General features: G+C 44.3%; 1 protein-coding gene across 13 annotated transcripts in view; it reads left to right on the top strand.

Annotated features, from left to right (window-relative positions):
* The window catches only part of sorbs2b (sorbin and SH3 domain containing 2b), an 84579-nt gene that overhangs the window by 3125 nt on the left and 53479 nt on the right, over positions 1-27975 (top strand). For 6 of the 13 annotated variants that reach the window (XR_006083929.1, XM_024428880.2, XM_042325911.1 and 3 more), the window contains exons 2-5: positions 21818-21865; positions 25073-25099; positions 25294-25418; positions 27041-27577. Coding sequence is in view for 12 of the 13 variants with exons in the window: in XM_024428880.2 (XP_024284648.1) it covers positions 21856-21865; positions 25073-25099; positions 25294-25418; positions 27041-27577 (699 nt within the window). In the remaining variant the exon portion in view is untranslated. Of the gene's footprint in view, positions 1-2629; positions 2788-21817; positions 21866-25072; positions 25100-25293; positions 25419-27040; positions 27578-27975 lie in introns of all 13 variants that reach the window. The other 7 variants (XM_042325906.1, XM_024428872.2, XM_042325907.1 and 4 more) reach the window with 4 other exon arrangements.

Below are 27975 nucleotides of genomic sequence, written 5' to 3'. Positions count from 1 at the left end.
GTGATACAGTATTCTTGCAATCATATTTCAAGTTGCAATACATTTAGATGTGACTTATAACTGTAGGTTATTATCCTCACTGCCATAGAGACTATTTGGTTTAAAGCCATCAGTTTATACCTTTGGGAATGCAGCATGAATTAATAACATCTTCACTGTGAAACGTTATTGTCCAATTTTGAAATGTAATTATCATCTGTCTTTCCCTTCAAACAGCAAATAAATGCCACCCGAGCAACGGCCTGTTTACACCTCTACCATCTAGAAGGTGGAGACAGTACAGGTGCATCAAAATTGTGTCCAAGAGACTGATTAACAGCTTCTATCTCCAGGCCATCAGACTGTTAAATAGTCATCACTAGTCAGCCTCGGCCCAGCACCCTGCCCTGAACCTTAGACACTGTTACTAGCAGGCTAACACCAGGTACTCTACCCTGTACCTTAGAGACTGCTGCCTTATGTACATAGTCATGGAACACTGGTCACTTTAATAATGTTTACATACTGTTTTACCCATTTTATATGTATATACTGTATTCTAGTCAAGGTTCATATTATTTAACTACTGCTGTACACACCTTTTCTATTCATATACTGTCCATACTATCTATTCGCAACACTATATACAGTGCCTTCGGGAAAGTATACAGACGCCTTAACTTTTTCCACATTTTGTTAGGTCACGGTCTTATTCTATAATCAAAACGTTTTTTTCCCCCTCATCAATCTATACACAATGCCCCATAATGACAAAGCAAAAACAGGTTTTGATTTTTTTTTGCTAATTTATAAAATAAATATATAAATATATCACATTTATATAACTATTCAGACCCTTTACTCAATATTTGTTGAAGCATCTTTGGCAGCAATTACAGCCTTAAGTCTTCTTGGGTATGACGTTACAAGCTTGGCACACCTGTATTTGGGGAGTTTCTCCCATTCTTCTCTGCAGATCCTCTCAAGCTCTGTCAGGATGGATGGGGAGCGTTGCTGCATAGCTATTTCGGGTCTCTCCAGAGATGTTCGATCAGGTTCAAGTCCGGGACTGGCTGGGCCACTCAAGGACATTCAGAGACTTGTCCCGAAGCCACTCCTGCATTGTCTTGACTGTGTGCTTAGGGTCATTGTCCTGTTGGAAGGTGAACCTTCACTCCAGTCTGAGGTCCTGAGTGCTCTGGAGCAGGTTTTCATCAAGGATCTCTGTACTTTGCTCTGTTCCCTCGATCCTGACTAGTCTCCCCAGTCCCTGCTGCTGAAAAACATCTCCACAGCATGATGCTGCCATTACCATGCTTCACCGTAGGGATGGTGCCAGGTTTTTTCCAGACATGACTCTTGGCATTCATTCCAGCAAAATAATTTAATAACCTGTTTTTGCTTTTTCATTATGGGCTATTGTTTTTTATTTTACTAGGCAAGTCAGTTAAGAACAAACTCTTATTTTCAATGAAGGCCTAGGAACACTGGGGTTAACTGCCTTGTTCAGGGGCAGAACAACATATTTTTACCTTGTCTGCTTGGGGATTTGATCTTGCAACCTTTCAGTTACTAGTCCAATGCTCTAACCACTAGGCTACCTGTGAGTAGGTCTCTGAGGAAATGTTTTTATTTAATCCATTTTAGAATACGGCTGTAACGTAACAAAATGTGGAAAAAGTCAAGGGGTCTGAATACATTCCGAAGGCACTGTACATATTTATATCCTGGATTTGGACATTGCTTGTTCTGATGTTTCTTCATTTCTATCTTTGTTTATTGTTTTGTATTTTCAGTTATTACTGCACTGTTGGAGATAGAAACATAAGTATTTCGCTGCACCTGCAATAACATCTGCAAAATATGTGTACGCGACCAAAAACATTTGATTTGATGTTTTGATACAGTGCTGGCCAACAGTCGCTTGAAAAGCTGTCAACCTCCTGACATTTGTGTCACCTTTTTAAGGGTCTAACCTGTCTCCCTGTAGCCTGAACTGTTGTGGTCTCCCTGAGAACTGTGGTGGTCTCCCTGAGAACTGTGGTGGTCTCCCTGACAGATCGCCACTGTCATCGGTCATGAACGTCACTGGTAAAAATAGATCTGATGTAATACGGTCAGCCTTGAAGAAATACTGCACATCACCCACATATACGTTTCCCTTTCGACTTGACAAGAAATTGCATTCCGGCATTCCTTTTAATTGCTTCATTTCCTCACTGTGTGTGTGTGTGTGTGTGTGTGTGTGTGTGTGTGTGTGTGTGTGTGTGTGTGTGTGTGTGTGTGTGTGTGTGTGTGTGTGTGTGTGTGTGTGTGTGTGTGTGAGAGAGTGTTGCCTCCGGAGGTTCAGCACCTGAATTTCAAGACCTTGAATTCCCTCTCTGTACCTTGGCTACTATCTTTCACAGGTTCCAATGGTGTTGATTTACCAAAAATGCCCCATAACCTGCATAGCGCAAATGTTTGTATACTCACAAATGTGTTCCTGTGTATATTCTGTGGTATGCTGTGTGTCACTTTTCCCCAGAGAGAGCCCCAAGAGTATCTTTCCAGCCCCTAGACATACATGTCTGCATCTGAAAATAGCTCAAACCGCGGCAGCGCTGCTTGGATAGGCATGGGTTGACTCTGTCACGTCTTTTGCCTCCAGAAACCAGGATCACACTTGTCGGACCTTAACCCTGCATGTCAATGTGGTGAAATCTGCTGTGCCGCCGCCCAGAAAACAGATATAGGGAGAGGAGCTACATAAAACATCACGGATGTGTTTTCATTCTATCACGTAGTGTGTCTCGCTCTTCATGTCTGGTGAGATATTCCCTATCTTTCTTTGAATGATGTATTGGATACATGCTGGTTAGCTTTCCTGGCTGGTTGCATGCAGCAGGTAGCCTAGTGGTTAGAGCAGTGTTCCTGTCACTGAAAGATTGCTAGTTCAAATCCCTGAGAAGATGAAAAATCTGTTGATGTGCTCTCAAGCAAGGCCCTTAAACCTAATTGATCTAGGATTGCTGTTGATAATGGCAGACCCTGGCTGTGACATTACTCTCTGAGAGTGAGTTGGGATGTGCAAAAAACACATTTCCAATTCACTCATGTGTATTAATATACACTTGAACATGTGTGAAATAGGACAGCTATAAGCACCCACCTAATGATATTTATATATTTTTTTATCTCAGCTGATGGTTAATGGTTTTCTGTGTTAAATGAGGAGGTGATAAATTGTATATTGTACCATTAAGTCAAATGTGGAAAGAAATAGTATGTCTTCAATTCATTGACCAATTGAAGTTATTAATACTTTTTTAAATGTATGAATTTGAATAAGCTACTAGTAATTATACTCAGACTGTGAGAACACTGGTGTGGTATTATGGAATACGTGATTTAGGCTGCTCACTGTACATGGTATGCTTCATTATGGTACATGGAATGCTTCATTATGGTACATGGCCTTGTACGGTCTTATATAAGTAAGAGCAGTCATGTTCAAGGTTTCCTTTGACCTCAAAATATGTCATTACAGATATGCCACTCTTCCGTAAATCATATTTGTGTGACTGCTGAAGCGGTGGCTGACAAAACATTGTTGCATCCCAAATGAAATCAATGCCACCTCAGTTATGGATAATGTGAATCTTCACCTGGAAAGCAAAAGAGTCACAAGGTCTGGGATGGTTTGACTGTCAGGGTTGAAGTTGAGAGACCTTCGGAGAACTACCATTGAATGATGATGATAGAGGTAGGAGAGGGGACATCATTCCATAATGGGGGGGTCTTCTAATTGAAGGAGACCAGATAAGTGCAGGGTGAGTACAGTACAACCACTGATGTAGTGTGATATATACTGAATAAAAATAGAAACGCAACAATTTCAACAATTTTACTGAGTTACAGTTCATATAAGGAAATCAGTCAATTGAAATAAATGTATTAGGACCTAGTCTATGGATTCCACAACAGGGCTTTATTACAGACATATATACAGTTTCATCAGCTGTTAAGGTGGCTGGTCTCGGATGAACCCACAGGTGAAGAAGCCGGATGTGGAGGTCCTAAGCGGGCATGTGAGGCCGGTAGGACGTACTGACAAATTCTCTAAAACGACGTTTGAGGCGGGTTATGATAGAGAAATTAACATTTAATTATCTGGCAACAGGTCTGGTGGACATTCCTGCAGACAGTATTCCATTTGCATGCTCCCTCAAAACTTGAGACATCTGTGGCATTGTGTTGTGTGACAAAACTGCACATTTTAGAGTGGCCTTTTAATGTCCCCAGCACAAGGTGCACCTGTGTAAGGATCATGCTGTTTAATCACCTTTTTGATATGCCACACCTGTCAGGTGGATGAATTATCTTGGCAAAGGATAAATGCTCACCAACAGGGATGTAAACAAATTTGTGCACAAAATTTAAGAGAAATACACTTTTTGTGCACATGGAACATTTCTTGGATCTTTCATTTCAGCTCATGAAACTTGAAACACTTTACATTTGACATTATATTTCCACTTTACATTATATTTTTGTTCAGTACATTATGAAATAGTATGGTCTGGGCTTTAGCCCTCTGATGGTATCATTTTGGGTTATAGCAGTGTAATTTGCCAGGTTTATATTTCCTCTGGATGTTCAGTAGGGTATAGTGGATTAGTCAGTGCTTAGTTTACAGTATGGAGTGCTGCGCAATTCTGTAAAAGATCATCACTATTGACTTTCACAATGTTAATTTTCCATTAAGTTTTCCATCTATTGAAACTCTGCTCCACTGTTTGATGCTGGTACTTTAGCACACGGTGTACACAACACAATAATAAAAGGTGCAAAACAACAAGTGGAGCAGCAGACGGATGCAGGCTTGCGTCAGGTGGAATGCCGGACATATTACTCAAGTCCGTGAAACCACGAGAAGGAGCGCAAGGCCATGTGCAAAAGATGATTGCGCAATACGTATAAGATTGTCAATCATCAGTGGGCAGGAAAGAGCTCCTTATATGAGCGTGGCAAAGCCTTTCAAAACATATTTTAAAGCAGAATTCTGGTACCGATTATAAAAAGCTAGTGTTTCACATCAAATCAAATCAAATTTATTTATATAGCCCTTCGTACATCAGCTGATATCTCAAAGTGCTGTACAGAAACCCAGCCTAAAACCCCAAACAGCAAGCAATGCAGGTGTAGAAGCACGGTGGCTAGGAAAAACTCCCTAGAAAGGCCAAAACCTAGGAAGAAACCTAGAGAGGAACCAGGCTATGTGGGGTGGCCAGTCCTCTTCTGGCTGTGCCGAGTGGAGATTATAACAGAACATGGCCAAGATGTTCAAATGTTCATAAATGACCAGCATGGTCGAATAATAATAAGGCAGAACAGTTGAAACTAGAGCAGCAGCATGGCCAGGTGGACTGGGGACAGCAAGGAGTCATCATGTCAGGTAGTCCTGGGGCATGGTCCTAGGGCTCAGGTCAGTTGAAACTGGAACAGCAGCATGGCCAGGCAACATTGTGGCCAGGCAACATGGCCAGGCAACATTGTTGCCATAATTATACTAAATGTTAAACAGGACTCAAGTCCTGTATATCAGGGCAATATCTGACACTTATGCTTAATGTATGTATTTATAACTGCGTAAAAAAGCTGAAAATCCATAATCCATGCGCAGATAGTTTTATTAAAGTAAATAGAGTATGGAAATAATATGGCAAAAATACATATAATAGCATTTAGCTTCCACCCTTCAGTGAATATTATCCTATAGTTCAGGGACGAGTTCAATTCATTTCTGTGCCATTAAAAAAAGTAAAGAAGGCAGTCCTACAGTAATTCATAAGGTGGTGGACCCATGTAGTCAGTGGCCTTAAAGATCAGTACCCTCCCTCCCAGAAGGAGACAGACTTTCTGGCAGCTAGCCTCTTTCTCTCTCTCCAGACTGGCAGCTAGCCTCTCTCTCTCCCCAGACTCTCTGGCAGCTAGCCTCTTTCTCTCCAGACTATGCAAGCTAGCCTCTCTATCTCTCCAGACTCTGGCAGCTAGCCTCTTTCTCTCCCCAGACTCTCTGGCAGCTAGCCTCTCTCTCTCTCTCCCCAGACTCTCTGGCAGCTAGCCTTTCTCTCTCTCTCTCTCTCTCTCTCTAGACTCTGTCAGCTAGACTCTCTGTCAGCTAGACTCTCTCGCTCCAGACTCTGGCAGCTAGACTCTCACTATAATCTCTGGCAGCTAGCCTCTCTCTAGACTCTCTGGCAGCTAGCCTCTCTCTCTCTCTCTCTCTAGACTCTCTGACAGCTAGCCTCTCTCTCTCCCCAGACTCTATAGCAGCTAGCATCTCTCTCTCTAGACTCTCTGACCGCTAGACTCTCTCGCTCGAGACTCTGGCAGCTAGATTCTCACTAGAATCTCTGGCAGCTAGCCTCTCTCTCTCTCTAGACTCTCTGGCAGCTAGCCTCTCTCTCTCTCTCCAGACTCTCTGGCAGCCAGCCTCCCCCTCTCTCTCCAGACTCTATGGCAGGTAGCATCTCTCTCTCTAGACTCTCTGGCAGCTAGCCTCTCCCTCTCTCTCTCCAGACTCTCTGGCAGTTAGCATTTCTCTCTCCAGACTCTATGGCAGCTAGCCTCGATCTCTCTCCAGACTCTCTGGCAGCTAGCCTCTCTCTCTCTCCAGACTCTCTGGCAGCTAGCCTCTCTCTCCAGACTCTCTGGCAGCTAGCATCTCTCTCCAGACTTTCTGGCAGCTAGCCTCTCTCTCCAGACTCTCTGGCAGCTAGCCTCTCTCTCCAGACTCTATGGAAGCTAGACTCTCTCTCTCTCTAGACTCTCTGGCAGCTAGTCGTTCTCTCCAGACTCTCTGGCAGCTAGCCTCTCTCTCTCTCCAGACTCTCTGGCAGCTAGCCTCTCTCTCCAGACTCTCTGGCAGCTAGCCTCGCTCTCTCTCCAGACTCTCTGGCAGCTAGCCTCTCTCTCTCTCCAGACTTTCTGGCAGCTAGCCTCTCTCTCTCTCTCCAGACTCTCTGGCAGCTAGCCTCGCTCTCTCTCCAGACTCTCTGGCAGCTAGCCTCTCTCTCTCTCCAGACTCTCTGGCAGCTAGCCTCTCTCTCCAGACTCTATGGCAGCTAGACTCGCTCTCTCTAGACTCTCTGGCAGCTAGTCGTTCTCTCTCCAGGCTGTGCTGGAGGGCTTGCATGACCGGGGTATTTTTAGCTTTGTACCACCGTGAAGGAGTGACTTAGCTGTGACCGTACCGCTTTCTTTAAGCACAGCTCATGTCTCATGTGTTTTTGGTTGTATTGTGAGGAAGTGTTTGGTATCTTCTGTTGGTGTATTTTGAGCATTAGTGTTTTTGAATTGACTATTAAATGGGTCTTAGTGCATTATCATTTGTTTCATGTTTGTTTACTATTAAATTAGAACACATCTAGGCTCTAATCATTATATCTGTCAGAGATCTGATGAGCAGGCTGTTTGAAGCTCCCATTTTGAAACTGTTATCTGAGAGATGATCTTGTGTTAGAAGACTTCTTAGAAGACTCATCTTTCTTAGCTTATTAGTTGATGATCAGCAGGGGATTTCTCCAAAGGTTAAACACCCAATTAACAGATGCTTCTCAGACCCCAGGGACTGGCCACTAGTGGAAGGAATTTAGGCTGAGTACCAAATGTCCCCCTATTCCCTTTATAGTGCACTACTTTGGACCAGGGCCCATAGCGCTCTGGTCCAACGTAGTGCACTGTATAGGGAATAGGGTGCCATTTGGGACGCATATTTAGCCGTGCTGACCTGCTGCAGAGCGGAGGCGGCTGTGAATCTCCTTCCCCCGGGAGATATTTGTTTGATAACATTAAGGAGAAAATTCCAGCACCATGCCTGCTAAGGGGTGCTTGTGTATGCATTGCCTGGCTGCCACTTAACTCTGGTTGGCACTGTGCAGGGGTAGGAACACAACCCACTACCCTCACTGAGACAGTCTGAGAGACACTGTAGCATTTTATTACTGCCTGCTGCCTGTCTTCATCTGACTCCTCTTCATACAGTATAGGTTAGGATGTGTAGAATATAGAGCTGTTGACATGGCTGTGTACAATATAGAGCTATTGATATGGCTGTGTAGAATATAGAGCTGTTGATATGGCTGTGTAGAATATAGAGCTGTTGACGTGGCTGTATAGAATATAGAGCTGTTGATATGGCTGTGTACAGTATAGAGCTGTTGACATGGCTGTGTACAATATAGAGCTGTTGATATGGCTGTGTAGAATATAGAGCTGTTGACATGGCTGTGTACAATATAGAGCTGTTGATATGGCTGTGTACAATATAGAGCTGTTGATATGGCTGTGTAGAATATAGAGCTGTTGACATGGCTGTGTAGAATATAGAGCTGCTGATATGGCTGTGTAGAATATAGAGCTGTTGACATGGCGGTGGAATATAGAGCTATTGACATGGCTGTGTAGAATATAGAGCTATTGACATGGCTGTGTAGAATATAGAGCTGTTGACATGGCTGTGAAGAATATAAAGCTATTGACATGGCTTTGAATGAGAGTGTATGTAGAATATAGAGAGCTATTGACATGGCTGTGTAGAATATAGAGCTGTTGACATGGCTGTGAGTGAGAGTGTATGTAGAATATAGAGCTATTGACATGGCTGTGAGTGAGAGTGTATGTAGAATATAGAGCTATTGATATGGCTGTGTAGAATATAGAGCTGTTGACATGGCTGTGTAGAATATAGAGCTGTTGACATGGCTGTGTAGAATATAGAGCTATTGACATGGCTGTGTAGAATATAGAGCTATTGACATGGCTGTGTAGAATATAGAGCTATTGACATGGCTGTGTAAAATATAGAGCTGTTGACATGGCTGTGTAGAATATAGAGCTGTTGACATGGCTGTGTAGAATATAGAGCTGTTGATATGGCTGTGTAAAATATAGAGCTATTGACATGGCTGTGTAGAATATAGAGCTGTTGACATGGCTGTGTAGAATATAGAGCTATTGACATGGCTGTGTAAAATATAGAGCTGTTGACATGGCTGTGTAGAATATAGAGCTGTTGACATGGCTGTGTAGAATATAGAGCTATTGACATGGCTGTGTAAAATATAGAGCTATTGACATGTGTCACGACTATCACCGAAGGTGGCTCCCCTTCCCGTTCGGGTGGCGCTCAGCGGTCGTCGTCACCGGTCTACTAGCTGCCACCGATCCCTTTTCCCTTTTTCGTTTCGTTTGGTCTAATTGGGTTCACCTGTTCCTTGTTTGGGGGTTTGGGTTGGGGTTATTTAAGTTCAGTTGGCCCGCCTGTGTGTGTGTGGGCTTGTTTGCTGTTTTTGGTTCAGGAGTGTCCTTTTCATTTATGTCCGCTTACAGCGTGTGTACCGGTGTTGTACATTTAGGAGTGTTTTACGCCTGTGTTCGACATTACCCTCTTTTTGTTCGCTGTTGTTGGTCCGGAATAAATGGCTTTCCGAATCCTCTGCTCTCTGCGCCTGACTCCACACCCATCACTCTTCTAAGCCTGACAACATGGCTTTGAGTGAGAGTGTATGTAGAATATAGAGAGCTATTGACATGGCTGTGTAGAATATAGAGCTGTTGACGTGGCTGTGTAGAATATAGAGCTATGGACATGGCTGTGTAGAATATAGAGCTATTGATATGGCTGTGTAGAATATAGAGCTGTTGACATGGCTGTGTAGAATATAGAGCTATTGATATGGCTGTGTAGAATATAGAGCTATTGACATGGCTTTGAGTGAGTGTATGTAGAATATAGAGAGCTGTTGACATGGCTGTGTAGAATATAGAGCTATTGACATGGCTGTGTAGAATATAGAGCTATTGATATGGCTGTGTAGAATATAGAGCTGTTGACATGGCTGTGTAGAATATAGAGCTATTGATATGGCTGTGTAGAATATAGAGCTGTTGACATGGCTGTGTAGAATATAGAGCTATTGACATGGCTGTGTAGAATATAGAGCTGTTAACATGGCTGTGTAGAATAAAGAGCTATTGACATGGCTGTGTAGAATATAGAGCTGTTGACGTGACTTTGAGTGAGAGTGTATGTAGAATATAGAGCTATTGACATGTCTGTGTAGAATATAGAGCTATTGACATGGCTGTGTAGAGTATAGAGCTATTGACATGGCTGTGAGTGAGAGTGTATGTCGAAAATCTGTCAAGCTGGGAGACAGCCAATTGGAGCTCGTGCATTCTCCTTGAGGATCCATCTTGAACGAGCCTTTGACTTTTTAAGGAATGCATTATGCCAGTGCCTGTCCAGAAAGAGCAGTGCAGGACTTTAACAGTTACCCCTCGTGGCTTGCAATGACAGGGTTCTGAAAATGCAAGATTTTCTCTTGTTCTGGGTTCCTCATGATCCTTTTTGTACCTCTACCTACTGTAGATAGATAATGTGGCAAAGAATGATCCCATTTGAAATAGTTGTAACAGAGGTTGGTGTAAGATAGGCGTAAGCTCCATCCTCCTCTCCCTCTCACAGGTACACACTTGGAGCGGTGCCGTCAAACTGTCATCTTACTAGCTCACAATTCAGTGTAGTCTTTTCTCTTTCCCAACAACACATGTTCTTATAATGACACGGATTACCAAAACACAGCAATTAAGTGAATTATCTCTGGTTCTTAACATATAATCCCCAGAAATGCCCTGTGTACTGTCCTCCAGAATAATAAAGAGTAGATGAACAACACTTAAACTGGCCTGTCCTTCACTTAATGTGATTGTGGATCCAGATCCAGAAATCCATTTTTAGGTCGCTTAAGACTTGTTTGTGTTCACATTCTTTGCTCACAAATATACTCTACATAAATAGCCGGAATCTAATTCAGTAGGGAAGCAGAGATTTTGGATGCCTTTTCTCCCAAGCTTTCTGTATTTTCTGTGCAGAGAGAAGTCTCTTCTCTCAGTCCTGCTGTGGCTCAGATGCTGTGTGATTTTAGCTGGGAGAGAAGCTTGTAGAAGATCAAGATAGGTTTTAGTTGGTTGAAAACCATCATAATCTGTCTGCACTTCTTCCAACTCTCCAACTGCACATGATTTAGACTAGACAGGTATTTTATTGAGCAACAAACAACATCATCAAACAAGGCAATCCGTTTACACTTTTACATTAACAGGTTCGTAATGTGTAATTCTTTGATAGCAGTTTTTGTGTATTGTGCATAATAGGCTACTTTTATATTATTATGGTTTTGTTATGTTGCCTATTCCAATCACACCAAGTGACAGTATTTGATGTGATTTATAGCCATGTTAATATGTGCTTTGAACCTGCTAGATGCATCTGTAAAAGAGCCTGTTTCTCTATGTCGGTCCCAAATGGCACCCTATTCCCAAAAGTGCACTACTTTTGACCAGAGCCCTATCAAGGGAATAGGGAGCCATTTGGGACACAACCACAGTGTGGAGCAGCTTGGCTCTGACCTCTGAAGGACAGGTGAAGTGCAGGTTGTTATACTGCTGTATATACATGGAACAAAAACAGAAACGCAACATGCAACAATTTCAAATATTTTACTGAGTTACAGTTCATATAAGGATATCAGTCAATTGAAATAAATAAATTAGGCTCTAATTTATGGATTTCACATGACTGGGAATACAGATTTGCATCTTTTGGACACAGATACGTGGATCAGAAAACTAGTCAGTTTCTTATGTGACCACAATTTGCTTCATGCCGATCTCCTTCTCATAGAGTTGATCAGGCTGTTGATTGTGGCCAGTGGAATGTTGTCTCACTTCTCTTCAATGGCTGTGCGAAGTTGCTGGATGTTGGCAGGAACTGGAACACGCTGTTGTTTATGTTGATCCTGAGCATCCCAAACTTGCTCAATGGGTGACATGTCTGGTGAGTATGCAGGCCATGGAAGAACTGGGACATTTTCAGCTTCCAGGAATTATGTACAAGTCACCAGACAATGGGCCTCAGGATCTCATCACGGTATTTCTGTGCATTCAAATTGCCATAAATAAAATGCAATTGTGTTTGTTGTCTGTAGCTTATGCCTGCCCATACCATAACCCCACTGCCATAACCCCACTGCTCCTTTTATTCTCTGTCCCCAACGCTCTAGGCGACCAGTTTTGATAGCCTTTAGCCGCACCCTCAATCTACTCCTCCTCTGTTCCGCGGGTGATGTGGAGGTAAACCCAGGCCCTGCATGTCCCCAGGCACCCTCATTTGTTGACTTCTGTGATCAAAAAAGCCTTGGTTTCATGCATGTCAACATCAGAAGCCTCCTCCCTAAGTTTGTTTTACTCACTGCTTTAGCACACTCTGCTAACCCTGATGTCCTTGCCGTGTCTGAATCCTGGCTCAGGAAGGACACCAAAAGTTCTGAGATTTCCATACCCAACTATAACATTTTCCGTCAAGATAGAACTGCCAAAGGGGGAGGAGTTGCAGTTTACTGCAGAGATAGCCTGCAAAGTAATGTCATACTTTCCAGGTCCATACCCAAACAGTTCGAACTACTAATTTTGAAAATTACTCTCTCCAGAAATAAGTCTCACACTGTTGCCGCCTGCTACCGACCCCCCTCAGCTCCCAGCTGTGCCCTGGACACCATTTGTGAATTGATCGCCCCCCATCTAGCTTCAGAGTTTGTTCTGTTAGGTGACCTAAACTGGGATATGCTTAACACCCCGGCAGTCCTACAATCGAAGCTAGATGCCCTCAATCTCACACAAATCATCAAGGAACCCACCAGGTACAACCCTAAATCTGTAAACAAGGGCACCCTCATAGACGTCATCCTGACCAACTGGCCCTCCAAATACACCTCTGCTGTCTTCAACCAGGATCTCAGCGATCACTGCCTCATTGCCTGTATCCGCTACGGAGCCGCAGTCAAACGACCACCCCTCATCACTGTCAAACGCTCCCTAAAACACAGGCCTTTCTAATCGACCTGGCCCGGGTATCCTGGAAGGACATTGACCTCATCCCGTCAGTTGAGGATGCCTGGTCATTCTTTAAAAGTAACTTCCTCACCAATTTAGATAAGCATGCTCCGTTCAAAAAATGCAGAACTAAGAACAGATATAGCCCTTGGTTCACTCCAGACCTGACTGCCCTCGACCAGCACAAAAACATCCTGTGGCGGACTGCAATAGCATCGAATAGTCCCCGCGATATGCAACTGTTCAGGGAAGTCAGGAACCAATACACGCAGTCAGTCAGGAAAGCTAAGGCCAGCTTCTTCAGGCAGAAGTTTGCATCCAGTAGCTCCAACTCCAAAAAGTTCTGGGACACTGTGAAGTCAATGGAGAACAAGAGCACCTCCTCCCAGCTGCCCACTGCACTGAGACTAGGTAACACGGTCACCACCGATAAATCCATGATTATCGAAAACTTCAACAAGCATTTCTCAACAGCTGGCCATACCTTCCGCCTGGCTACTCCAACCTCGGCCAACAGCTCCGCCCCCCCTGCAGCTACTCGCCCAAGCCTCTCCAGGTTCTCCTTTACCCAAATCCAGATAGCAGATGTTCTGAAAGAGATGCAAAACCTGGACCCGTAAAAATCAGCTGGGCTTGACAATCTGGACCCTCTGTTTCTGAAACTAGCCGCCGCCATTGTCGCAACCCCTATTACCAGCCTGTTCAACCTCTTTTTCATATCGTCTGAGATCCCCAAGGATTGGAAAGCTGCCGCAGTCATCCCCCTCTTCAAAGGGGGAGACACCCTGGACCCAAACTGTTACAGACCTATATCCATCCTGCCCTGCCTATCTAAGGTCTTCGAAAGCCAAGTCAACAAACAGGTCACTGACCATCTCGAATCCCACTGTACCTTCTCCGCTGTGCAATCTGGTTTCCGAGCCGGTCACGGGTGCACCTCAGCCACGCTCAAGGTACTAAACGATATCATAACCGCCATCGATAAAAGACAGTACTGTGCAGCCGTCTTCATCGACCTTGCCAAGGCTTTCGACTCTGTCAATCACCATATTCTTATCGGCAGACTCAGTAGCCTCGATTTTTCGGATGACTGCCTTGCCTGGTTCACCAATTACTTTGCAGACAGAGTTCAGTGTGTCAAATCGGAGGGCATGCTGTCCGGTCCTCTGGCAGTCTCTATGGGGGTGCCACAGGGTTCAATCCTCGGGCCGACTCTTTTCTCTGTATATATCAATGATGTTGCTCTTGCTGCGGGAGATTCCCTGATCCACCTCTACGCAGACGACACCATTCTATATACTTCCGGCCCGTCCTTGGACACTGTGCTATCTAACCTCCAAACGAGCTTCAATGCCATACAACACTCCTTCCGTGGCCTCCAACTGCTCTTAAACGCTAGTAAAACCAAATGCATGCTTTTCAACCGTTCGCTGCCTGCACCCGCACGCCTGACCAGCATCACCACCCTGGATGGTTCCGACCTTGAATATGTGGACATCTATAAGTACCTAGGTGTCTGGCTAGACTGTAAACTCTCCTTCCAGACTCATATCAAACATCTCCAATCGAAAATCAAATCAAGAGTCGGCTTTCTATTCCGCAACAAACCTCCTTCACTCACACCGCCAAACTTACCCTAGTAAAACTGACTATCCTACCGATCCTCGACTTCGGCGATGTCATCTACAAAATTGCTTCCAACACTCTACTCAGCAAACTTGATGCAGTTTATCACAGTGCCATCCGTTTTGTCACTAAAGCACCTTATACCACCCACCACTGTGACTTGTATGCTCTAGTCGGCTGGCCCTCGCTACATATTCGTCGCCAGACCCACTGGCTCCAGGTCATCTACAAGTCCATGCTAGGTAAAGCTCCGCCTTATCTCAGTTCACTGGTCACGATGGCAACACCCATCCGTAGCACGCGCTCCAGCAGGTGTATCTCACTGATCATCCCTAAAGCCAACACCTCATTTGGCCGCCTTTCGTTCCAGTTCTCTGCTGCCTGTGACTGGAACGAATTGAAAAAAATCGCTGAAGTTGGAGACTTTTATCTCCCTCACCAACTTCAAACATCTGCTATCTGAGCAGCTAACCGATCGCTGCAGCTGTACATAGTCTATCGGTAAATAGCCCACCCAATTTTACCTACCTCATCCCCATACTGTTTTTATTTATTTACTTTTCTGCTCTTTTGCACACCAATATCTCTACCTGTACATGACCATCTGATCATTTATCACTCCAGTGTTAATCTGCAAAATTGTAATTATTCGCCTACCTCCTCATGCCTTTTGCACACAATGTATATAGACTCCCCTTTTTTTTCTACTGTGTTATTGACTTGTTAATTGCTTACTCCATGTGTAACTCTGTGTTGTCTGTTCACACTGCTATGCTTTATCTTGGCCAGGTCGCAGTTGCAAATGAGAACTTGTTCTCAACTTGCCTACCTGGTTAAATAAAGGTGAAATAAAAAAAATAAAAAAACATGGAGCACTCTGTTCACAATGTTGACATCAGCAAACCGCTCGCCCATAAGACGCCATACACACAGTCTGCCATCTGTCCAGTACAGTTGAAACCAGGATTCATCCGTGAAGAGCACACTTCTCCAGCCTGCCAGTGGCTATCGAAGGTGAGCATTTGCCCACTGAAGTCGGATACGATGCCAAACTGCAGTCAGGTCAAGACCCTGGTGAAGATGACGAGCACGCAGATGAGCTTCCCTGAAATGGTTTCTGACAGTTTGTGCAGTAATTCTTCGGTTGTGCAAACCCACAGTTTCATCAGCTGTCCGTGTTGTTGGTCTGAGACGATCCCACTGGTGAAGAAGTGTGATGTGGAGTTCCTGGGATGGTGTGGATACAAGTGGTCAGCGGCCGTGAGGCCGGTTGGAGATACCGCCAAATTCTATAAAATGACGGTGGAGGTGGTTTATGGTAGAGAAAGGAAAATGTCATTCTCTGGCAACAGCTCTGGTGGACATTCTTGGAGTTAGCATGGCAATTGCACGCAATTGCACGCTCCCTCAACTTGAGGCATTGTGTGTGTCTGTGGTGTCTGTGGTGTTGTGTGACCAAACAGCACATTTTAGGGTGTCATTTTATGGTCCGCAGCACAAGGTGCAACTGTGTAATGTTCATGCTATTTAATCAGCTTCTTGAGATACCACACCTGTCAGGTGGATGGATTACCCTGGCAAAGGAAAAATGCTCACTAAAAGGGATGTAAACAAAGGTGTTCGGTGGGGTTAAGGTCAGGGCTCTGTCCTGGCCATTCAAGTTCTTCCACACCAATCTCAACAAACCATTTCTGTATGTACCTCGCTTTATGCACAGGGGCATTGTCATGTTAAAACAGGAAAGGGCCTTCCCCAAATTGTTGCCACAAAGTTAGAAGCACAGAATTGTCTAGAATGTCATTGTATGCTGTAGCTTTAAGATTTCCTTCACTGGAACTAAGGGGCCTAGCCCGAACCATGAAAAACGTCCCCAGACAATTATTCATCCTCTACCAAACTTTACAGTTGGCACTATGCATTGGGGCAGGCAGCGTTCTCCTGGCATCCGCCAAACCCAGATTCGTCTGTCGGACTGCTAGATGGTGAAACGTGATTCATCACTCTAGAGAACGCTTTTCACTGTTCCAGAGTCCAATGGCAGCGAGCTTTACACCACTCCAGCTGATGCTTGGCATTGCGCATGGTGATCTTAGTCATCTGTGCAGCTGCTCGGCCATGGAAACCCATTTCATCAACCTCATGATGGGCATAGGGAACATTTTAGTATCATGTAGTAGCCTGAACCTATCGGTGTTTAAACTGGGTGAATGGAATATCAATGACAGTCATCCAATATGCTGTAATAGAAATAAGGCCATACTCATAAGAAAATGTATCGTCCTCCCTCATCTTAAACAGCACAGACCACCACTGATTAAGATGGGGATATTACTTAAACAGCCATACACTCTAGTAAGTAGCTATCAATCTATGTACCATTTTATGGATGTCTGAAATTCTCATCTCTATTAGGGCCAATGGTTAAATACATGGTTTATTGTCCTGAATGGCCACTGCATTGAGGAAATGTTAGTTGTTCGTGGCTGGTAACCAACTTCCTACAGACATATTATATACATTTTAAGCCTTTCCCTGGAAAGCGCAGAACAATCCCCTCCTGGAACTCCTCATTGTCATGCCTGTGGAGATCGTAGTATGTTGACTGAATACCATGTGGGAACCATAGAAATAGAACCAATCTAGTCATTCTAATCATACTAGTTCTGTGGTTGGAACATTGGGTCCCTGTCTCGTCTCCATTGCTCCTTGTCATTGAGGTGCCAGGCATAGGTTTCATGGGTTTGCCAGGCAAGAGTGTGACTTAACATCAAGTGTGAGACGATTCCTGTCTCTGTGGCTGGCCAAGCCCACCATGAGTTGCCCAAAAGAGGACTATAAATGGGCATCAAACAAGGAACAGCCGAGTCACCAAGATGGCAGTCGCCACCACCACTGCCACAAATGTAAAACACACATTATGTTATAGGCTAGGGGCTAAAATGATCATCATTCATCACCTTCTTAGACTTAACTCATTTGAAAAAATGTTGGGTGGGAATGCAGTCCACATTTAAAGGATGAACCTTACAGATATTTTCTATGCAAGTTGTACTAGTTGAGATGTAAGAGGTGGAAGGGCTTGCATTTAAATATCGTATTATGCTGTATTGTGATACAGTACAGTGCTTCTCTACTACTGTCTGGGAGATGTAAGAACTCATGATTTGATTGTTAGAGGCGCTGTACTAATTGAATATCAAAGGGAACTCTCTGTCTGCACAAAAGTATCTGATTAATCTAATCAACAGTGTGTCTCACCCGTGATACTCTGCACTGAGTCAGCCAGGTCAGGATGTTCCTGTGTGTTTATGAGCTGTATCCCCAGTCAGTCCTCATTAACGTAAGTAATGACATTTGCCTCTACTCAGCCATCTGGGTCCTGGCTCTGCTTCCTAAGATTGCCTCCTGGAGTAGGATAATTAAATGGATAGTATGAGGAAACTTGCTATAACTCTTGCAGACAATATCAGAGACACTCCCACTGCCACACCCTCTACTGCCTCACTTCCAGGCTATTCCGTACCATCTACTTCCTCACCTCCAGTCTATACCATACCATCTACTGCCTCACCTCCAGTCTATACCGTACCATCTACTTCCTCACCTCCAGTCTATACCATACCATCTACTTCCTCACCTCCAGTCTATACCATACCATCTACTGCCTCACCTCCAGTCTATACCGTACCATCTACTTCCTCACCTCCAGTCTATACCATACCATCTACTGCCTCACTTACAGGCTATACTGTACCATCTACTGCCTCACCTCCAGGCTATACCATACCATCTACTGCCTCACCTCCAGGCTATACTGTACCATCTACTGCCTCACCTCCAGTCTATACTGTACCATCTACTGCCTCACCTCCAGTCTATACTATACCATCTACTTAATCACCTCCAGTCTATACTGTACCATCTACTGTCTCACCTCCAGGCTATACTGTACCATCTACTGCCTCACCTCCAGTCTATACCGTACCATCTACTTCCTCACCTCCAGTCTATACCATACCATCTACTGCCTCACCTCCAGTCTATACCGTACCATCTACTTCCTCACCTCCAGTCTATACCATACCATCTACTGCCTCACCTCCAGTCTATACCATACCATCTACTTCCTCACCTCCAGTCTATACCATACCATCTACTGCCTCACCTCCAGTCTATACCGTACCATCTACTGCCTCACCTCCAGTCTATACCGTACCATCTACTTCCTCACCTCCAGTCTATACCATACCATCTACTGCCTCACCTCCAGTCTATACCGTACCATCTACTTCCTCACCTCCAGTCTATACCATACCATCTACTTCCTCACCTCCAGTCTATACCATACCATCTACTGCCTCACCTCCAGTCTATACCGTGCCATCTACTTCCTCACCTCCAGTCTATACCATGCCATCTACTTCCTCACCTCCAGTCTATACCATACCATCTACTGCCTCACCTTCAGGCTATACTGTACCATCTACTGCCTCACCTCCAGGCTATACTGTACCATCTACTGCCTCACCTCCAGGCTATACCATACCATCTACTGCCTCACCTCCAGGCTATACTGTACCATCTACTTCCTCACCTCCAGGCTATACCGTACCATCTACTGCCTCACCTCCAGGCTATACCATACCATCTACTGCCTCACCTCCAGGCTATACCGTACCATCTACTGCCTCACCTCCAGGCTATACTGTACCATCGACTGCCTCACCTCTAGGCTATAGCATACCATCCACAGGGTGTCCTGTGATATTCCATGCCCGTAGGGTGACTGGTTAGTGTGTGGGTCCAGCCCTGATCAGGCTGGCTGGTTGGTGTTGGTATGTGGGTCCAGCCCTGATCAGGCTGGCTGGTTGGTGTGTCCAGCCCTGGGACCCTCCCTCCCCTTTTGCCTCTCCCTCCAGCAGCTGTGTCGCCATGAGTCTGCTCCCTTGAAATATAATATCATCATCTGTGCTTCATTTATCGCTGGCAGGCCTTTACAACCCCTGTTTAATCCCTGCTACATTTGTGTCTTTGAGAAACAGAACCCTCTGATGACTGGCTTTGAGAGAGGAGACGTGTGAAGATTTATTTGGGGTCTGACTTTAGGAGCCTCCTTTTTATTAGGACGCCATATTAAGTAACTCCCCCCCTTCTCTGGTTTAGATCTACGACAGGGAACATGACTTTCGATGTTCAGCTGATCACGTTGCATGTTTGTCTTGTTGTAAGGCATTTCTAGCATTGATTGGTACTGTTGGTATATTTAGCTGCTTGTCAATAGGAGTGTTCTGAATTGATCAATAAGCTTCCACTGGTGCTGCAGGCGTCTGCCGCTGCATCGCCATGGAAATTGATAGGAGAACTACATGTGATGCATCATTCCTCATCATTCCATCATGTATTGTCTATAACTGTCTGCATTTAGAAACAAAATGATCACAAAAATCGCTTGTGCTAATCATGAGGAAAAATCAGTCAATAGTTCACACAGTTTTAATACAAAGATGGAGCAGGTGCTTTTGTTTCTGTCCACAGCTGTCCCCTCCAGTGTGTGTCAGCAGAAACATGTGTATGTCAGGCATGTGGCCAACAGAAGGCAGACTGTACTGTCTGTCTGCCATGATGCATGTACTGTCTGCCATGATTCATGTACTGTCTGCCATGATGCATGCACTGTCTGCCATGATTCATGTACTGTCTGCCATGATGCATGTACTGTCTGCCATGATGCATGTACTGTCTGCCATGATGCATGTACTGTCTGCCATGATGCATGTACTGTCTGCCATGATGCATGTACCGTCTGCCGTGATGCATGTACCGTCTGCCATGATGCATGTACTGTCTGCCGTGATGCGTGTACTGTCTGCCATGATGCATGTACTGTCTGCCATGATGCATGTACTGTCTGCCATGATGCATGTACTGTCTGCCATGATGCATGTACTGTCTGCCATGATGCATGTACTGTCTGCCATGATGCATGTACTGTCTGCCATGATGCATGTACTGTCTGCCATGATGCATGTACTGTCTGCCATGATGCATGTACTGTCTGCCATGATGCATGTACTGTCTGCCATGATGCATGTACTGTCTGCCATGATGCATGTACCGTCTGCCATGATGCATGTACTGTCTGCCATGATGCATGTACTGTCTGCCATGATGCATGTACCGTCTGCCATGATGCATGTACTGTCTGCCATGATACATGTACTGTCTGCCGTGATGCATGTACTGTCTGCCATGATGCATGTACCGTCTGCCATGATGCATGTACTGTCTGCCATGATACATGTACCGTCTGCCATGATGCATGTACTGTCTGCCATGATACATGTACTGTCTGCCATGATGCATGTACCGTCTGCCATGATGCATGTACTGTCTGCCATGATACATGTACTGTCTGCCGTGATGCATGTACTGTCTGCCATGATGCATATACTGTCTGCATGAGGTCTGAGCCAACATTTTGCAGGACAATCAAATAGTGTGAGTCATGAGATCACGTTGTTGTACAAAGGAACTAATACAGTATTTAAACGACCTAGGTAAGCGGTGTCACCAAGAGACTAGAAGAGCCATAGGCCATAAGAGGAAGCAGGTAGCAGAGTTTATACCGTCAGGTATTTGGTAAATATTCTGTATGTAGGCCTATCCTTCCTCAAGGTTGTAGAGCAGCAGAGATCTCTTCCTTCACATGAATCGTTGTGCAGCGGTACATTACAGCCTTGCATTATCACACGCCTTATTAAGCATTGACGCACGGAGAGTAGTGATGGATAAAAGCAGGCAGACCAATAGGCCAGGTTTCTGAGGCCTGGCTGGAGGTGGACTTGGATACAGCGTTGCCTGACTGCGTGTTTCTGTGGTAGAACTCGGTTCATTTATCGCCTTTCACAGTCTACCTGCCTCGGAATCCTAAATGGCACCCTGGTCAAAAGGAGTGCACTAAATGGGGAATAGGGTGCCATTTGTGATTCATGCTGATGTTCAGGTAGATCTTCCTGCCAAGCTGGCTGCTCCAGTGACAAATATACTACTTTGGGGACAGCCTACATTGCACTGTGTTTCTAATACTACTGCAGTGCTGACACAGGCAATGTCAAATGTATAGTGTTTATCGAGACTTTGTTTTGTAAATACCAGAACAACACAATTTCATACGGTATAGAATAGGATCTGTTGAACAGTCAGCCTCAGATACCACAGTGTGCCTTTAATCTGTTACGGGTGAAACAAAAGAGTTGTCTTTCTGTTTTTACAGGATAGTGTAAAGCGCTGCTGCGACGAGAGACCTTCAACATGAATACAGGTGTGTATCTGCCAGTGGACAGTTTTATCGCTCTTCTTCCTCAGGTCTCTTTGAATATCATTCAGGCTTTTCTTTATTGAAAACAGCCACACAAACCAGTCCTCTCTCTGGGCCTTTGTCTGACAGAGCTGCAAGTGACTGGGCTTCATCTCATGGCTCTCTGGTAAACCAGGCCTGTTTGTTAGTCTCATTTGTGGGCTTGACTTTTCTCCCAGATATAAAAGGAAGCTCAGTGGCTTACAAAAGAACTGGGTATTCCACACCCCAGATATGCAATGAATACAACCCCCTATTTAAAGTAACTGATTGTTTACCCATGTCTACGTCCAAGCCAGGCAGCTCTTCCTGTAAGCGGCAGGCCCTAGCTAGGATGCTTTTAGTATGAGTCATGAGGAAATCATAATTCTGCCTCTTCTTATTGCAAGGCATTGTCCATGTTGGCATTTGGGATAAAAGCTATTTTCTCAGTTGCATGTGATTTGATTATTTGGGATTTCCTCGCATTCCTCTTATTAAAGTACTTGAATAAAAGCTGGCATATCACTTTTCAAAGCCATTAAAATGATGATGTATTCGAGCCTACATAGCTTCTTATGGAACAATCCTCAGATCTATGCATTGTGCATGCAGTCACTCCCACCGTGAGAGATAGGCCTGAACTATGCACCACAACGCTACGCTTTCTGATGTGTTTTCTGATGTGTTTTCTGCTGTGTTTTCTGCTGTGTTTTCTACTGTGTTTTCTGCTGTGTTTTCTGCTGTGTTTTCTACTGTGTTTTCTGCTGTGTTTTCTGCTGTGTTTTCTACTGTGTTTTCTGATGTGTTTTCTACTGTGTTTTCTACTGTGTTTTCTGATGTGTTTTCTGATGTGTTTTCTACTGTGTTTTCTACTGTGTTTTCTACTGTGTTTTCTGATGTGTTTTCTGCTGTGTTTTCTGCTGTGTTTTCTGCTGTGTTTTCTACTGTGTTTTCTGATGTGTTTTCTACTGTGTTTTCTGCTGTGTTTTCCGATGTGTTTTCTGCTGTGTTTTCTGCTGTGTTTTCTGCTGTGTTTTCTACTGTGTTTTCTGCTGTGTTTTCTGCTGTGTTTTCTACTGTGTTTTCTACTGTGTTTTCTGCTGTGTTTTCCGATGTGTTTTCTGCTGTGTTTTCTGCTGTGTTTTCTGCTGTGTTTTCTACTGTGTTTTCTGCTGTGTTTTCTACTGTGTTTTCTGCTGTGTTTTCTACTGTGTTTTCTGCTGTGTTTTCTGCTGTGTTTTCTACTGTGTTTTCTGCTGTGTTTTCTGCTGTGTTTTCTACTGTGTTTTCTGATGTGTTTTCTGATGTGTTTTCTGCTGTGTTTTCTACTGTGTTTTCTGATGTGTTTTCTACTGTGTTTTCTGACTGTGTTTTCTGCTGTGTTTTCCGATGTGTTTTCCGATGTGTTTTCTGCTGTGTTTTCTGCTGTGTTTTCTGCTGTGTTTTCTGATGTGTTTTCTGATGTGTTTTCTGCTGTATTTTCTACTGTGTTTTCTGATGTGTTTTCTGATGTGTTTTCTGATGTGTTTTCTGCTGTGTTTTCCGATGTGTTTTCTGCGAGAGCTGCTCTAAATGATGCAGGATATGTTTCCTATTATCAGCCCATCAAATCTACAATAGAAATGGATCCTATTTCAATGTGCTGTACATATTTTATGTCCGTATATTCAGTACCAAAATTTTCATTGCGTTAAGAGACAGAATGCTTTATTTAATGTTATTGGGATCAGGCATGATTTGGGTTAATCTTCTTTATATGCTTTAATCTTTTTCACATTAACATCATTTTGCCATGAGGATGTATTTTAATTAATGTGCTTTGTTGGTGGGGGAGGGTGGGTGGCTTATGTCTGTCTTTGTTGGGTGGGGGGCTTGTGTCTATGTCTTTGTTGGGGAGGAGGGCTTGTGGCTGTCTTTGTTGGGCAGGTGTCTTGTGTCTGTCTTTGTTGGGGGAGGGCTTGTGTCTGTCTTTGTTGGGGAGAAGGACTTGTGTCTGTGTCTATGTATGTACAGTACCAGTCAAACATTTGGACACCTACTCATTCATTCTAAAATAATAATTCCATTTGAAAATGCCTGCATTCCAAATTCAATATTCCTCCCATCTGGGATGTCTTCCTCTCGTCAAACTTCACAGCCTTTCCATCCTTCATCTCACAGGTCTTTCATCCTCTCTCTCTGTCTCTCTCCCTGTCTCTCTCTCTCTCTGTCTCTCTCTCTGTCTCTCTCTCTCTCTTTCTCTCTGTCTCTCTCTGTCTCTCTCTCTCTGTCTCTCTCTCTGTCTCTCTCTCTCTCTGTCTCTCTGTCTCTCTCTCTCTCTCTCTCTCTGTCTCTCTCTCTGTCTCTCTCTCTGTCTCTCTCTCTCTCTCTCTTTCTCTCTGTCTCTGTCTCTCTCTCTCTGTCTCTCTCTCTGTCTCTCTCTCTCTGTCTCTCTCTCTGTCTCTCTCTCTGTCTCTCTCTGTCTCTCTCTGTCTCTCTCTCTGTCTCTCTCTCTGTCTCTCTCTTTCTCTCTGTCTCTGTCTTTCTCTCTGTCTCTCTCTCTCTTTCTGTCTCTCTTTCTGTCTCTCTCTCTCTCTCTGTCTCTGTCTCTGTCTCTCTCTCTCTCGCTCTCTGTCTCTCTCTCTCTCTCACTGGCTCAAGCAGCAGTCATGTTGATTACAGACAATGTCTCTTCAACTTTTGAACATAGTTGTGCCAGTACCATGGTAACGATTGTGTACTTATTCTCAGCCTAGTTTCCTCTTGAGCATGACCTCTTTTTGACCTGTGACCTTACCCAAACATAGAGCCATTGTTTGATCATTCCATGGACGGCAAGGTACCACAGTGTTAGGTGAAGAGTTTAGGATCTGGCTAAACAAACCGTTTCTATTCACGGTGCTGTTAGGACTTGCTTTCTGTTATGAGTGCTGCTGCTTTGATCTCTGTCGTTTTCTGTGTCCCTTCTTCATCACCCTCCATATCAGCTTCTTCATCACCCTCTACTCTCTGATCCATGGGGCTTTAAGTGGATGTGTTCGTTCTCTAGCTTGTTATACATGAGGCTAGGTGAAGTTATATCAGTATATTTGATGTTTTTCTTGGCATGTTTTAATTTGTTCCTGCCTTGAGGAAGATATATTACTCAAATTATTTAATGAGTTCCATCACAAACATGAAATACCTTCTTTTTTTATTTCTTCCATCTAGGTAATGAGTCTCACCTGTCAGATTCAGGTAAGGACTCCATTATTCATTATTTAATGATTTGTCATGACTTGACTTGATTTGTGAAATCCTCAGGATAGAGGTAAGGCAGGATCAAATAACTAATATTGCTCCAGTTACCATGGCTACAAAAAGCAGGAAAAGGTACAGGGCGGTAGGGAAGCGGACACTCACATGCTCTTTGTTCTGTGATTCGCTGTTAGATGTGTGGCAGTCATACAGCGCCACGGAGAGCCTGAGGAACGGCGACGTCACCACTTCCTCCCTGGCCGCCAAAGGCTTCAGGAGCGTCAGGCCCAATCTACAGGACAAGAGGTCTCCCACACCAGTGAGTCTTGTGGCTGGCGTTCAGTGTTTGTTTACACCACAGTTGTTTCCCTCCCAGCACGGCTGTCTCCTGTTTCATGTCTCCTGTCTCCTGTCCCTGCCTGGCCTTTTCCTTCAACAGGAAATGGAAATGGAAACGCCCCTGGTCTCCGGACTGTGTTTGAAATAGCACCCTACCTATAGTGCACTACTCTAGTAACGAACTGGATAGGGAATAGTAGTGCACTGTATAGGGAATAGTAGTGCAGTGTATAGGGAATAGTAGTGCACTGTATAGGGAATAGTAGTGCACTGTATAGGGAATAGTAGTGCACTGTATAGGGAATAATAGTGCACTGTATAGGGAATAATAGTGCACTGTATAGAGAATAGTAGTGAACTGTATAGAGAACAGTAATGCAATTTATAGAGAATAGTAATGCAGTGTATAGGGAATAGTAGTGCAGTGTATAGGGAATAGTAGTGCACTGTATAGGGAATAGTAGTGCACTGTATAGGAAATAATAGTGCAGTGTATAGGGAATAGTAGTTCACTGTATAGGAAATAGTAGTGCACTGTATGGGGAATAATAGTGCAGTGTATAGGGAATAGTAGTGCACTGTATAGGAAATAGTAGTGCACTGTATGGGGAATAGTAGTGCACTTTATTGGGAATAGTAGTGCACTGTATATGGAATAGTAGTGCACTGTATAGGGAGTAGTAGTGCACTGTATAGGGAATAGTAGTGCACTATATGGGGAATAGTAGGGCACTGTATATGGAATAGTAGTGCAATGTATAGGGAATAGTAGTGCCCTGTATAGGGAATAGTCGTGCACTTTATTGGGAAGAGTAAGGCACTGTTTATGGAATAGTAGTGCACTGTATGGAGAATAGTAGTGCACTGTATGGGGAATAGTAGTGCACTGTATATGGAATAGTAGTGCACTGTATGGGGAATAGTAGTGCACTGTATATGGAATAGTAGGGCACTGTATATGGAATAGTAGTGCACTGTATTTGGAATAGTAGTGCAGTGTATAGGGAATAGTAGTGCACTTTATTGGGAATAGGGTGCCATTTGGGATGCATCCCTGGTTAATTAATTGTTTAACTCAATAGCTGATGTCATTCATTGATCTCCTTGATAGTATTTTTCTTGTGTGTTGTACTGGCTTTTGTCAGTACTGATATTATTTTTCCATTGCTGAGCTTGAATTATCTACGGAGGCATCAGAAAGGCTCTGAGGGGCCCTTGATAAAAGGTTCTGTTTTATCTGGAAGCTGTGTGTATTCTGTACTGCCTGGTGCTTTTAGCTGGTCAAGGCCAGTCTTCGCTGCTAAACTGAGCTAGTTTTTGTTTACAAAACCACTCTTTCAAATGGACTACTTGTTGACATTTAAGGGCAAATGCACTGTATAACCACCCAACCTGTTAAGGTTAGAGAGAAGGTTTGCTGCCATAAAAAACATCCTGACTCAGATCGCTGAGAAAAAGCTTTCTCTTTATAGAAACACAGATAGCCACAGTACAGGTATTATTTGTCTCAACAGAAGACATTACAATGCCTTTAATAATGTATGTGTATGTTGTTGTCTGTCTCTCTTCTGTGAATGTTTTGGAATGCTTTGGCTGAGTAAGGCCCCACCTCCTCCCAGTCATAGCTCTCACCTGAGCCTTGTTGGCAGTTCCCCCTCATCCTACTGCCCTCCTCTGCCTGGCCCTGGTGAATGTTCCTCTAGCTCACTGGTCCTTAGACACCGGTCCCACTCCTCAGGAACCATGTCCTCCTATTCACACTGCCCAGAGAACACCTCTCTCAACCCCAACACCAGGTTAACTGTACCAAGCACCAGTAGCTCCTCCCAATCTGTCTACAGTCAACCACAGGGATCCGGCATGGTCTCCCCAAGACTAACCCCGTTGCAAGTTACCGAGAGCTCTTACACCCCTGGTACATACCCCCACCATGAGCCTGTCCTTAAAGACAAGCCACCCCTCCCCCAGAGAGAGAGACACACCTCCTCGCTGTCTATCCGCATCACCCCACCCACTCCCCTGGTGGTCACAGTGCCCCTGCTCTGCCAGTACACCCTCCCCTCAGCAGAGCCCCCGTGGACAGGACCCCAGGACACAGGGATGGCTATCCTGCTCTTTCCCCCTGCAGGCCGACAAGTGGTATAAACCTTTTCTAGTTTTTACTGACTGAACCATCCCATTTTCCTCTAATGCTCTCTCACTCACAACCATGCAAAGTACCAGTAGCAGACACTCTTCACCAGTCAGTAGTTCATAGTAGCTAGTTTCTCCAGCACTGCATGTATTTTTGTGTCTGACAAGTAGTTTATCATGTCTGCCCTGGAGCACACTGAGGTTTCAATAGCTCGTTAGCGAGTTTGCAATTTCATAGTGATTATGGTAATTAGACCTGATGCAATAGCGCCTTTGAAAACTATGGATTTATGATAAGCCTTAGGAAATTGCAAAGAAATGATTTGCATGTCTGTGTCTGAGACCTAGTCCTTGCATTAATGCACCATTATTATATGTCTGCAGCAAAGGGTTTTGTAGGAAAC

This window comes from Oncorhynchus tshawytscha, linkage group LG08 (genome assembly GCF_018296145.1).
Source record: "Oncorhynchus tshawytscha isolate Ot180627B linkage group LG08, Otsh_v2.0, whole genome shotgun sequence".
Taxonomy (NCBI): domain Eukaryota; kingdom Metazoa; phylum Chordata; class Actinopteri; order Salmoniformes; family Salmonidae; genus Oncorhynchus; species Oncorhynchus tshawytscha.
Note: the sequence above shows the minus strand (reverse complement) of the source record. Positions and strands in the feature narration are given on the sequence as shown.